Raw genomic sequence first — 13985 nt, 5'->3', positions numbered from 1 at the left:
ATCGTAAATACACTTAAGAATGCAATCAAAATCGAAATCTAAATGTAAAACTTCTAAAATCATATTTTTCAGAATCGCCAGATTTAGGTATATCCTCTAATAATAAAGCTCCTGAAGAATCGTTACATATCTTAAAAACAATAATCAAATGCCTCCTTTTATAATAATAAAAACAGTGTCTCGCTTGGGAGGGTCCCTCCTCTGTGAGTTGTTATACCAAAGTAAGATGCTGCGCTTATCGTAAACCATCCCTTTATGTAGTTCCTTTTGATACAAGAAGATGTTCTCAACCACTGAAGGCCAAGCATTTGATTCTTGAAAATGTACAGATCTTTTGCGACATGATAAGGCGAACTGAGTTTCTATCAATAATCAGGACTCTTTTTACACACGTTTCGCGATTATTATTACATTACTTCAAAAGGAATATATCGATAAATATAAATAAATATAAATTTAGAATAGCGACAAAAACTTGAGACACACAATGCCACTGAATAAAGCTTGTTAGATAGAATAAATAAAAAAATTTGTGATTCGAAAGTTTGGAGCTCTTTTTCAATAAAATAATTTGAACCTAACCATTATATTTACCACGCAATAGAAAAAAATATTAGCAAGAAGGAGGGAGTAAAATCATAAAGTAAGTTAATAAAATAATTATTAATAGCAAATAGTATGGTATGAATTCTACGAAATTATTTTATTTGCATATACTTTGTTTTCTTAGCAAAAAAACGAATATTTCGATAAGATTGTAGTATTAATTTTTTTATAGGTGCATATGTATCTTTTCTAAAAATATTTACAATTTTTACTGCTTTTGATCATCTGTCGATGAACATTTCATATTCAAGCACTTCAGTTTGTAGTTGGTATTGCAAAAGAGTGTTTGACACATTTTATCACAGTAGGTAGCATCCAATGAATTAATTGCGCTCCAAATTGTATATTTAATTTCAATCAATAATCAAAATTGTAGTTTGAAGATGTTACGGGATGTTACACTTGCACTTAGTAAAAATCGAGCAAACAGTATAATTGTACATTTATGTACCTAAAATGTAAACTTCACACCAATGTTACATTAATATTCGTTTTTGGGTGATTTTATATTTATAATAATATAGATTGTTTCATTTACCTCGGATAATTTAATAGATCTATAATAATAACTGATGCGGTGAATATGGGAGATAATCTGTCGATATATTCCTCACACTGCATATCAACGATTCGAATCGAGGCTATATAAGTACCCAATTTTATTCGGGTAAGGCTTTTAAATTATTTTTCATCTTATATATCAAAGGCGTAATGAAACATTTTTAAAGTAAACTAAATTGAAAAACCATGTTAACATTGTACAAGCAGGCCTAAAAAGTGAGGCAGTATTTGCTGTTGGCAGACCTTTTGCTTACAACTAAGGGAAGAGTGATCCAATTATTGATTATCTCAGTCAAGTATAATTTTATTCTGCTAAATAATGCAATTGTCCGACGGAACTGCTTTCTAATCCAGGACAATGTTCCGTTTATTCTGGAAGATAGCTGGAAACCAGTATGTTTCCTCTATGCCGGCTCCATCCAGCCATAAAAGATTCTCCTGCAGTAGTTCATTGATCACCTAAAACAGCGTAAAGAGTCACTGTAAATGGGATGCATATACAAATACATCAAATAATAAACTAGATAAAAATTAGAATTCAGGGAAGAAAACGCCATATAACAAAATTGCATGTCTACGTGAAAGTAACAGTTAAATGAGTACAATAAAACTAGAACTAAAAATACAGAATAAAACATTTTGTTACTCAAGTCAAATGAATATATACATAAACGAAAATAAAACTTATTTTAAATGAGAATTAGTCATTGCATAAATATTAAATACAAGTAAAGTCCGCTAAAAGGAAGCCGCTTCTCTCACAAGTAGTATACTGAGATCAATGCAATGCGTAGATAAATATCTCTAGTTTTTACGTCCCGTGCTACCTTCTTCAGATGCACTGCATGCCAGATTATAAGCTGGCTATCGGAATGTTGAGCCTTGCCTGGGAGGTTTTTGTCACAACTTGAGTTTCGTAAAAATTTAAGCGAATACTTAGCACAGCGGCCTTTCAGTTCATCAAATTGTCTTGATAATTTTTTCTTGGCTCCAGATTGAATTGAGAGATCTCGAATAAACCTAGGAGACAAGTCCATAATAAGTCTATCGCCGCATGTCTTGTGAAGCTCCGGGATCCTCTCTAAATCGGAAGCCTTGAAGTGACGCCTCTCATTCAAACTTTCTGGTGCGAGATACATGCATATAACCAGCTGCTGACACAATCTTCCAATAAGAAAATTGGAACTTGTGGAACTGGGAGTATGCGAAAATTTCTAATGAAGTCGCCAAGGCTTTTTGAGTCTGTTTCCTGCACCTTGAGTAAAGGAGCACTAGCAAAGGAAAATAACTTACAGATTTTATGATGTTATCGTCAAAAAGCGAGCTCAGCGTCTGCTGTGAACCTCATTGCTTTGATGTAAACGGAATTAATTTGCATCTGACAATTTGAAGCATAATGAAATAAGGTTTGGGTTAAGCGAAGCTGTTTTACGTGAGAGCCACTCGTTCCGTATATGACAACATCAACCTCGTATTATAACAACATTGAACGGGTATTGCAAAGGCTCGCTTCCTAACTTCCATAAAGAATGGTGGAGACGTTTTTATTACTCGACCACATACATATATTTTGTAGCAGTATCAGCCAAGTGTCCCAACAGAACTTAAAAAAGGAAATAAGACGAATGCAAGTAGTGACCATTAGGGAGGCGGCAAACGAATGGCTAATGGTTTGAAAACACAAATTTCTGAAAATGCATAATCCTGAAGAAAGGGCGTACTAGGACAAGACAAGCGCTTGAACCCGCTGCATTAACTAAGACAATTAAGGCTAAGACATGCTGGAAAATTAAGAAGCGACTACAGCAAGCCGTAACTCAAAACGATTGGGTCATTCCGACCGGTGCAAGTTTAACGTACCAGAAAACTATTTACACAATTAAAAACCGCTAAAAGGGAAATCAATAGAAGACAAGATGACTAACATCGTTACTACTTTTAAACATAAAAGCGCCTTACGTTTTTGGAGGCTAAAAATCATCACCTAAACGAGATAAAAACGAGAGAAGGGTGCCTATTCTGGAATTACATAAGTCGCTAAATGCTAGAAAAAGGGGACGATTTTCTGGTAACTTGTAACATCAAATCCCAGAATGTAAATTACTGTACCAAAAGTGAAAAAATTGTTGGGATTATGTTAATTCTATCTGCCAAAAACCATAGATAAATCCTCATAAATATTATATCGCCAATAAGGCCAAGATTCAATTCCCATTTAGTCCGTCCAGAAGTTTAGTAATGATCTTTTTAAGGGAGGGTTAAGGCTGAAACATGGCTCCAGTTTAGAATCCAAAAGAAAGCACTAGTAAAATAGGAAGCACATCTACTAACTAAAAGCCACACTGGAAATCGCAGCTACTTCTACTCGGTAGAAGATAAAAAACTGTCTCAGATCGCATCTGCCCCAGGCGAGTCATTTTGAAACAACTAATTATTTATATACAAAATTAAAAAAAAAATATATATATAAAGCAATTAATAAAAAAAGCACAAGAGCGATTCTCCAAAAGTAAACAGCTGCCTGCGGACGCTGCCGACAATCTTCCTGCAGAGACGCATAGGCTAAGCTGAATACAGGCTAGTTATATGTGCTATGATGCAAGAAGTGGACATGTATAATTTTGAAACAACTCGGTAAGCGTTGCTCAGAAATCAACACAAGTTGGCTTCCCCGCTTTTAGCTACTAAAGCCAACAGTAAACTTCTGCCCTTCCTTTTGTGTCATCAGAACCCCTATTGTCGGTCTTGAAAAGTCTGCATAGCTAATCTCTGACACCAAAATCTATCGTGCTATTTGTGGCTGATTTAAAAAGAGCTAAAAAATTTGTTATCTGAGCCGTCTTGCACTATGAAGTCGAGTAAGTTAGAAAAAAGCAGAGCATCAATCAAGTTTTCAGAGTTCTTGGTCATTAAGTAACGTACGTTTAGAATTTGTTCATTTTAAACGACTTCATTATCTTTATCGTTTGCGTGTCTTTATGTATCTGATGGTATTGATTTGTCCGGGTGTAATGTATACGTATGTTCGGGTGTAAGAGCACTTTGTTTCGGATTCGTGGGAGCCAACCATCTGAAGTGATGCTTAATCCTAGGATGAAATGTAAAACACCAAATAATTATTTGGTCTGTAATGGGCATTGAATTGCTATATCTATCAGTAAAAAGCTATCATATTTAATAGAGGAATGGGTTCCTGAAAAAAATTATCTGACCGTGCCATACCAAGAGACAAGCGATATAAATTTTATTATCAATAGCATACATTTATGAATTGACTCACCTTCACGCACCGTTGAGTTGGCCAGTTATACTCTTCTTTGAGAATCGTTACACTCACCTGTAGCAAGAAATATATCAGCTGAATATCGTCACTCTATGAGGTAAATAACAATATACCGATAACTTTACTCAGAACAGAAACATTCCTCATTCGGTGATAACTTGTATTATTGGTCCATATTTTGCCAAAATTAGGATTCCGACGGGCACTTTCCAATTAACAATACTACACTGGGTGTTAAATTTAAAAAAAAAAACAGACGACGGCACCATTATTATTGATTGGATTTTTCAAAACACGAAAGCAAAATAAGTGAATAATTAATTTTATCGATACCATTCCACGATGCTTTTCACCAGCCTGAATTACTCCACTTTGGTCAACCGAAAGTTCTCTAGCGATGCTTTGAATGTAAGTCTCAGGTCCCGTCTGGATCACTTGAAAGCCGGTGCCAAGAACGCGGATTTTTTTAATAGACGTCAAAATATCCGATGCACTTATATCACCTCGATTTTTACCTGGAATCAAATAACAAGATATAAAAGACGGTATACGCATCGTGGTTCATTAGAGTACTGCACACTCGATATAACTTGGATTATATTACTAGGATTCTCATCTAAGATAGATAATAACTGATAAACCTCCATTTTTTAAAATAAAGCGGAAAACTGAAAAAAGTTTCATAAAACTTACCTCTCCGAATGCGATTCAAGAGTTCGGTAAGTGAAATTAGGCCTCCGTTCACGTTCTGTGTGGCAAGACAAATTTCGATTATTTGGACAGCCAATTCATAGTATAAATCCCCGACGCCCAACAGGTTCGCCCAGAAGCCTTTGGATGACGCTAATGGATCGACACCGATATTCGCACACATCTCCTATGGTTATATGGATGAAAATAGATAAAAGCTTCAATTTCAGTTACAGGCTTTTCTTAATAATGCTGTTAATATAGAACGACAATAAAATACCTGGCTCTCACAACGTTGTAAATCGTGGGTCCAAAAACTCAGTGATAAACAAACCGAAATAATTTTTCTTAGAAACCATTTGTAATTAAAATAGTTTGTTATGCATCCTTACTTGATTGAATTTTAATAGAAAGAGAAAGAATTCATCCTGGCAAAAAGTAACCAATATTGCTCCAACTTTCTTTATAATTAAAATTTAAAGGTTATATGTAACTGTAGAGTTAAACAAGTACCTGGAACCTCCGCCTAAATTCAGGATCTTTCTGGATCGATTTCGCATGTTTGACAGCGAACTCCTCGAGCTTCCCTTTGAAAGCTTCTATTTGCTGATCCAGCTGTGTAAGTTCTATTGCGGCCAGTTGATCGCCTTTTTGGCGAAATTTTTCTTCTGCCAACCGGGATTTCTGCACAGCCGCTACTCCGACGCGGCGCCGCATTTGGGCTTTGAGCTTTGATATCCCTGCAAATCAACATGAATATTAAGTTCAATGTAGTTTCAAGGCCATACCTTTTTTTCTGAACTTATTAAGTTTAGTATTACAGCATCCTTTATCACTAAACAAAATCACATTAATTACGCAGCATGTTCCCGCAATGGTTTAATGATAACGTTTTTCTCTGCTAACAAGAGCCTATCAGGTGATCCAGATTCGAATCCGGCCAAAAACACATTGTCTCCGGCCAAAGTTCTAGGAATAATTTCTCAAAGACACTAGTCCTGCTAGCCTTTCTGATTATGTGAAGTCTCCTTTTCTGTTAAGTCTTTGACGATAAACTAGACACTACTACCATACTCGAAAAGCTAGATGAAAGTCAACTATGAAACTTGTTTTGTGGTTACGCAGCATATTCTGGACCAGTTAAATACCATATAGGTGTAATAATTTTTATTCCGTAAGCAATTGCTCTGCGAAGCCAATTTTGCCACGTTGCCTTTCAAATAGAGATTTGAACGTTCTAAAAGCAGGTGCAACTTTCATTTACCTAGACGGGTGACTTAGTGGCCTGTTTTCATATAACATGCTACTCAGGAGAAGGTTTCATCCCATTATTAGCTTATTGCTATTATGACGGATCTGTCACTTACTGGAAAGGGTCAGGCCAATAATTAGATCTAGTCTTTTTTCGGCATACGTAATTTAAATGATCAGTAACAGTCAATATTTACAATATTATAAGGTATTTTCGGTGATAACATGAATCAGAAGAAAATAAATCATTATCATGACTAAAGATTGTTACGGTTAGGATCATTTTATTTTTCGAGTATACTTAACACTGTGTTTCTATAACAAACCAATGGAGGACTTCTCCGATTGGCAACTAAGGAGTTGCTATTAAAGAGCTCGTTAAATAAAAAAAGTGTTACAAACATTTTACTGTCATAAAGTAACAATTGGTGCTGTGTGTTTATTTTGAGCCCTTTATCCGGACAGTTTTTCCGAGCAACGCTAAGCAACGCATCTAGGCCTATCGTATAAGGGACGAGTGAAAGTCAGCTATGGAAAAGTAGTACCCCGCCCTGATCAAATTTCCATATATCATCTATTCCAAAGTTTTAAAGAACACATTTAACGAACGCTGATTGGATATTCACTTATGCTTACAACTGCTCTCATGATATACTGATGACATCTCTCCTTTCTTGACATTCATTCTTCGTTCTTTGACATTGTTAAAGCAAACAGCTCTATCAAACTAACAATAAGCTGTATCTATCCGATTGAGCCGTTACTGCCTCAATATATTTAAATAAGTTTAAAGTCGGTCACTGCCGAATAGCTGACTATTGCTTCAGAGGTCCAGCTCCTTTCAACACGAAATGGAGTGTGTGTATCTTCAATATCGAACCTAGACCACTACGTGTCTCTACGTTTAGTAGGTAAATGCGTTACTACTCAACTACCCCATTACGCCTGAACGTATTCATGCAACACAGACATTTTACCGCATTCATATATTAACAGTATTACAAATCAAATTCAAGCTATTATTCATTGAGCTAATCACAATGGTAAGATCACGACCCGCATCCAACGCAGGTCCACGATCAGCCATCACAATGATTAAATATGATAAGGAAACCAACTCAGTGGACTGCGCCCCATGTCACAGGGGTGATGGGACAGACAAAACAATGTTAAGGAACAGCAGAATAACAAGAAGTAACAGTAATACATGTTACCTTATGGGCAGCCAGTTGGGTTAGATCAGGACTTTTTGAGCAGTCATATAAACACGTCCAAAAATTCTACACGATCACAAATTTGGCTAGTTATTATATATTTTGAACTTGGCAACAATTGTATGAATAGAAGTTCTGCCAAACATTTGGTGGGAAGGTTGGTTAAGAGTTAGGTCCGACTTCGACAATGGGAATCAATAATAATGCAGTGTGGAGATCTAGTAGTAGGATTAATTCAAATAAGGGCTAAAGAACTAAAATTGGAAAACTATAAAACCTAGAAGACCCGACAGCGAAAAAGATCGCCCTATCGAAGATCTTCGTCGATAAGAAGGAAGTTCCAGAGCTGAAAACTGCTAAAGGAAATTAAGTCAGCTAGGTTAAGGTTCCTAATTAGCTCATATAAGAAATACCGGAGAAACCGGGAACAAAAGCAGCGTGTAGTTCAGGCGCACCAGCAGGGAACTTCATTCGTTTCACTAACTTCGGCCTGGGCTATAAGTGATTGAGCCACTCTAGGTGGCATCTGCTTAAGTAGCATAATGATATATTTTATACGTTCGATGAGGAAAGTCACTAGCTTCCACAATGGGGACAAAGCATGTAGTTGCCTTTCGATGAGCGAATGGTCTTACATTTTGTCTAACGTCACGACAAATACTACCTTGGCTAGACAGGTTCCGAATTTAGTTGGGGCGCTATGTATTCTCGGGGGCAGATGAGGGAAATTCCGAGGCAGACTTTCACAGGCCCAGTTTTCGAAGGCAACGCTTGTGAAGGAGTCGAGATTTTTGACGAAGTGGAAAAAAGTCATTATCCCACCTTTCGGTAAACTACTGCTTACTTTAAATATATATGTTACACCAATAGAGTAAAAAGTATACATAACTGATTTAATTAAGTCCAAGAGTCTGCTCGTTTTGATCCTTTATATTTGAAGATATTCTTGTAAAGTTGTGCATAGTTATCACACGCTGCAATGACCTACTGCCGACGCTTGGAAACTACCTGTTGTCGTTAAGACAACTTTTCAGGCTTCCGCAAATACCAGCGTCTTTATTCTAAATCCGAATCTAAAGCCTCTTCGAAAATACTGTATCATCCTAATGAAACGAGTAGCGTGTAGTCTCTAAACTATTATTTAATACGTTATACAGAACTTTGATCATTCTCCTATTGTGGATATATTTTTACATGAAGTGTATATACTTCCATAGAGGATATTTGGATCCGATAAGCATCGTTGTAGCTTCGCTAGACTAGGCAAGATAGCCGCGATCTCTAATAATAGTGAAAGTTACTACTTCGTTAAAGGTATTTTAGTAGCGACACTTTCAAAAAGGTGCCACTAATATTATGCCAAATGAAGCTAACGCTAGATTGCAAGTGGCTACTTAAACACAATGACACACAATAGAGAACGACAACCTTTTTTTGTTGTTGTGATCCAACTCAGCCTCTATTGGCATGTTATTACCAAGATCCAAAGCATTTTAATAATCGCTGAATATATGCTAGCTAATTAATTCCTATTGATTAACAGAGGTGTAGGTATAGAGCCCACGATCTTTTATAAAACCTTAAACTTCAGCCATCTCCCCACTCATTTACTATGGAAATGTTTCAAATTAACCACACAGTAACCGTGGATAGAAACTACTATTCTTTTTTGCTTGTTTCATAGAATTTACTAATATCAGTACCCTAAGTTCTAACCAACGATTATTTCACACTTGTTGTACCATTGAAATGATTCAAACACAGAACCGGAAATATGGCTGCTTACGACTCAATGGTGAGGACATCGAGCATCATTAACGGATATCGATTGTCGGACCGAAAACTTACTTGCCCGGTGTATATATAACGTAACTTTGAGTGGCGTTCGAACCAATAATAAGCCTCTCGTATCATCGATTTGTAATATATATCCAACCTTTTTAAATCAATGGACATTCAGGGGCAGATAGGAATTCTTTAGTTATGCGTGCACATCATTTAGAGGCAGGTGAATTTAAAATGAAGAAGCTGCGGTGATACTTAGATGATCCATGCAGTGGCAAACCTTATCAATCGCAAACGCATTACTGTTATAGTAATAATAATAATACTGATTTACGGGCTACAAGTTTTCAAAATAGTTCATTAAACAATGAGTATAAGCTTCATCTCACTTATACCATATGTTATTTTTTTTCTGCCTTCACATTTACCTATGCCCGAAAAGTCGACCTATAGAATATATAAAAATAGTATCAGTTTCCCCAAGCTACTTCCGTCCTCAGTGTTCTACTTGGAATTCCAATTAATTCTTCTTTGCTTGTACTATTTGAATTTAAAGTCTGACTAATGTGAATTTTGTCGTGCATTATTCTGCTGATGTATTTTTTTTATTATTCCGAATAAATCTAAACAGACTAGTCTCATTTAATAGTAGTTGCAGTCGCTGACCACCTTAAATAGGAAAGATGCAAATTAACGGCTAAATACTCGACGAATAGTTTCCTGGCTGCTCATATCGTCTACCCTAGGTGCGAATAATTCGGCCGAGACAAACGCAAGACTCGTGATTGATCGCGAAGCTTTTGACCATTCGATAACGACGGACATCATAACTTTTTTCATACTACTTGCTCATGAGGGAGACAGCCATTTGAAAAAGCACGTGCTTTGTCGTCGGAAAATGCAGGAAGGCTTTGGGCCATACAAAACTATTATGTTTGACGACAATTTCCTCATCACTTGAAAAGCAATTCTTTGTTTAAGCTGGATTCTCTTACAATTGTTTAGTCATTATAACTATTGTATGATTGCCACTGTCGCATCGTCCTTTTGTTCAATAAATTCCTTAAAACGTACAACACCACTATTTTATGGTAAATATGGATTACAAATTCATGGTAAGCGCACACTAACAATGTACACAACGAACTTCTGGGTGATTGCTAAAACTACTCTAAAAATGAAAACATAACCAGTAGCAATTTTATTCTGTTGACGCAACGACGAGTATCTGTGTTATTCACGTATTCTCTTATTTTGTTATACCAGATCCTAGGGTTGGTTATACGAGGTCAGTCTGCATTAGCTTTATATATTGATCTACGTAAATAGTTAGTTCATTCCAAATGCACACTGCCAACACTATATTAAAAAATGAATTGATAAAATCAAATATAATTTATAGACACATAGACAAAATCTAACAGGTTGTTTCCTACTGACAGATGATATGGGGAGTCAGCCAGAGAATAAATTGTTTGTTCTTGGATCGAAATGGCGGTATTCAGCTTCGATTGAACACCATCCAATTTAAACTGAAAATACTAGCAGAGATTCCACAGAGCCGTCTTATTTTTTCTGCTTAAATTACGGGTTTGTCGCGTATAAACGGGTGGTTTGCTCTATTTTCTTGGTTAAAATTTAGTTTTGAATTCTAGATGAGAAGTCGACTGGCTGCGTCTGTTTTCTTCGTATAATCTGAGTAGTGCTTTACTTAGTTAGTTTCCTTCATTTGAGGTTTAAAGTTTCGCAGGTACATTCTTGACAGTGTCATTGATAGCCATAGCGACATGTTCGACGTTCTTTTCCGTCACACCGCTCATTGAAATACGGCCATCGTTCATGAGGTAGACGTGATGCTCCTTGATCATGTGAGCCACCTGGTTCTCGCTGAGGCCAGTATAGCAGAACATACCAATCTGATTCGTAATATGTTCCCAGCTGCCAGGCGTGTTCAGAGCGATGAGTTTCTCCTTGAGGACCGCCCGCATGTGGATTATTCTTGAAGACATCTCCTTTATTTGTTCTATCCATTCGCTAAACAGACCTTCGTCATTAAGTACTCTCGAGATAATGCGTGCCCCATGGTTTGGCGGATTTGAGTACATTGCGCGAATGTTCACAGCTATCTGGGAAACTGAGTTCTTCAGAACAGTCTTATCATTCACCACTATCAATAGGTTTCCGGCACGCTCGTTGTACAAGCCAAAGTTCTTGGCGAAACTCTGGGCACAAAATAGCTCGAAGCCTTGCGAGACAAAATAACGCAGTGCCCAACTGTCACGTGCAAGATCACCCGAAGCAAAACCCTGATACGCGCAATCAAAGAATGGGAAATGATTTCGCGCCTTACAGATTTCAGCGAGCTCCTTCCACTGCTCTTGGGTGGGGTCAACTCCGGTTGGGTTGTGAGCACATACATGTAGAATTATAACCGAACCTTCGGGCGCATTTTGGAGGTCTTCCTTCATTCCTCGGAAGTCGAGACCCCGCGTCGCCGGATCCCAGTAGCGATATGAGTAAATATTAGCAAACCCGGCGTTTCGGAAGACAGCTTTGTGATTTGGCCACGTTGGGTTGCTGACGTAGACATGAGTGAAACCGGCTATTCTGGCGAGGAAATCGGCACCAATGCGCAGGCTACCGGTGCCTGACAGTCCTTGCACGCCAACGGCGCGTCCCTCCTTAATAGCCGGATTGTCCTTTCCAAGGATCATCGACACGGCAGCTGAGGTAAACGTATCAATGCCAGTCATGCCGAGATACTCATGATTGAGACTTTTACCCATCTCCTCTGCCAGTTCCATCTCGACCTTCTTAACAACGGGTAAAACCCACGGTTTACCGTCATTGTCACGGTAGGCACCAACACCAAGGTCGACCTTGCGCGGATCCGGATCGTTTCGGTAGGCCTGAGTCAGAGCGAACACAGCAACTGGCGGAGCTGCTTGGACAGCACTAAAACGCGAAGTCATTTTTAATACATGGACTCGACGACAATAGCAAGATAAATCTCAGCAGACGTTCAATTTCAAATGCCTCAACGCCCACGCTTGGTTCTCTTTGAATCAATGCTACACCAAGCGCGATGATTCAGCCTTTATCACTCCAAGAAGGAAACAAGCTTATCCTTCAAAGCACTGATAATAACGCGACAGTCAACGTTTGCAGCGACCTCTCTAAACAGGAATGACAGGGTTTTTGCTTTTGTCAATACCGTAAACACACTGCCCTCCGCGCTGTAGGCCGACGAATATTAGCGCCAATGTAACACCGTGTCTGTTGACGCGGGAGAAGGCGCTGAGAGAAGGTTGAGTACAGACGAAAGAACCATTAACCCTAGAATGGGAAGAGGACACAGACTAGTTTGGTGCTGCAAGCTCCTAGGCCTTAAACTTGTAAACTACACTGGGTGTAGGGCGAATTTGTAACAGAAAAATCATAAAAAGTTACCAATTGACGACGGACCTAAAATCCAACAGCCAGTGGAACAGGGTGGCGAAATTTTCACAATCGGTAGAGTCGTCCTATTAGATGGAGGCAATTGTTATCATCCACAAGCCAACTCTGTCACCTACTTAGTCCTCTGTATTCCTCTGCTTGACGTTCCATCGAATGACACACATGAACTAAATCAGGTTATGATAGATAACGACGATATAACTGGCATCTTTCTGTATTCGGGTGACTGACAATGATTGCAGCTTTGTCGTCCTCGAAATTGCTTACAAAAACTGAGCACCACCAACACAAATATTCTCCAACTCAGAGTGTATGGGAAATTGTTATGTTTTTAGGAGGTTGAAAGCGAATGCATTATGCAGACCAAATTTCACAGCTAAGGTTTATCTTGTGAGACATTGTTGAGCTGAATGATTGTCGCTAATGCTCTGGGCATATGTCAACATTGGAAGAATGTCAACAAAACACCTCCTAGTTACCATATACGCACAGAACTGAAATTTATTTCGAGCAGTAAGTCGTGAGAGGCTGTCAGTCAGTAGGAGTACATGACATGTATCTAAATGACCAGCCTTTTTTTGGTATAGAATAATAACGAAAGTCATCTTTTTGTTCGAGCTGTTCCGAGGATTTGAGAGAAATCATTTTTGTCATTCCGAGGGTTTTGTCTTCTGTTTTTTACTCTGAACGAGGAAAAAGAAAACTATTTTACAATCTAAAACCCCCTAATTTTCAATAATGTCCATAAAGTGATACATAATTTCTAGGTACTACTTAGTTGTTAATTTACGGCGATGTCATCATCTATTGTGAACGTGCTTTTATTGGTATATTGTGACCATAGGTGTGCTGAGTGTATGGAAGGTTTTCCTGTTTGGCGCTATTCGCATTCTGTTGCCGGTACAGTAATGATGTTTGGGACTCAAGGAACGAATGGTACTCGGGCACTACTTCGAAATCTCTGTTCGCCCGGGTGTTGTACGTTCGAAAATCAAAAAGTGATTGGTTCTCGATCTCAGTTTTTAGTGTTGTTTGCGCACTGTATTTGAGCGGCATTTGATAAATTTTTGTGAATGGTGTGATTTTTTCATGGTGGAACACTATGAAACAACACAGCCAACGGCTCTGGCACTAAC

At 38.0% G+C, this 13985-nt stretch overlaps 2 protein-coding genes across 3 annotated transcripts; both read right to left on the bottom strand.

Moving 5' to 3' along the window:
• Window positions 1-677: 677 nt before the first annotated feature.
• lsn (vacuolar-sorting protein SNF8) lies at window positions 678-13457 on the bottom strand. 2 transcript variants are annotated; one of them, XM_022840740.2, is made up of 6 exons: window positions 12841-13457; window positions 5654-5880; window positions 5144-5327; window positions 4784-4965; window positions 4448-4504; window positions 678-1626 (listed from the first exon to the last, which is right to left on the bottom strand). In XM_022840740.2, exons 2-6 carry the CDS (start codon window positions 5855-5857, stop codon window positions 1513-1515), a joined length of 741 nt encoding a protein of 246 aa, XP_022696475.1. In that variant the 5' UTR covers window positions 5858-5880; window positions 12841-13457; the 3' UTR covers window positions 678-1512. The 2 variants fall into 2 exon arrangements, with proteins under 2 accessions (XP_022696475.1, XP_022696474.1); XM_022840739.2 differs by having other exon boundaries at window positions 12856-13455.
• Window positions 9958-12791, bottom strand: Got1 (Glutamate oxaloacetate transaminase 1). Its single transcript, XM_022840731.1, has one exon. It carries the CDS (start codon window positions 12360-12362, stop codon window positions 11127-11129), a length of 1236 nt encoding a protein of 411 aa, XP_022696466.1. The 5' UTR covers window positions 12363-12791; the 3' UTR covers window positions 9958-11126.
• Window positions 13458-13985: the final 528 nt, after the last annotated feature.

Source organism: Varroa jacobsoni, unplaced genomic scaffold (assembly GCF_002532875.2).
Source record: "Varroa jacobsoni isolate VJ856 unplaced genomic scaffold, vjacob_1.0 scaffold_885, whole genome shotgun sequence".
NCBI lineage: Eukaryota > Metazoa > Arthropoda > Arachnida > Mesostigmata > Varroidae > Varroa > Varroa jacobsoni.
The sequence above is the reverse complement of the archived record's forward strand: the minus strand, read 5'-3'. Positions and strand labels throughout refer to the sequence as shown.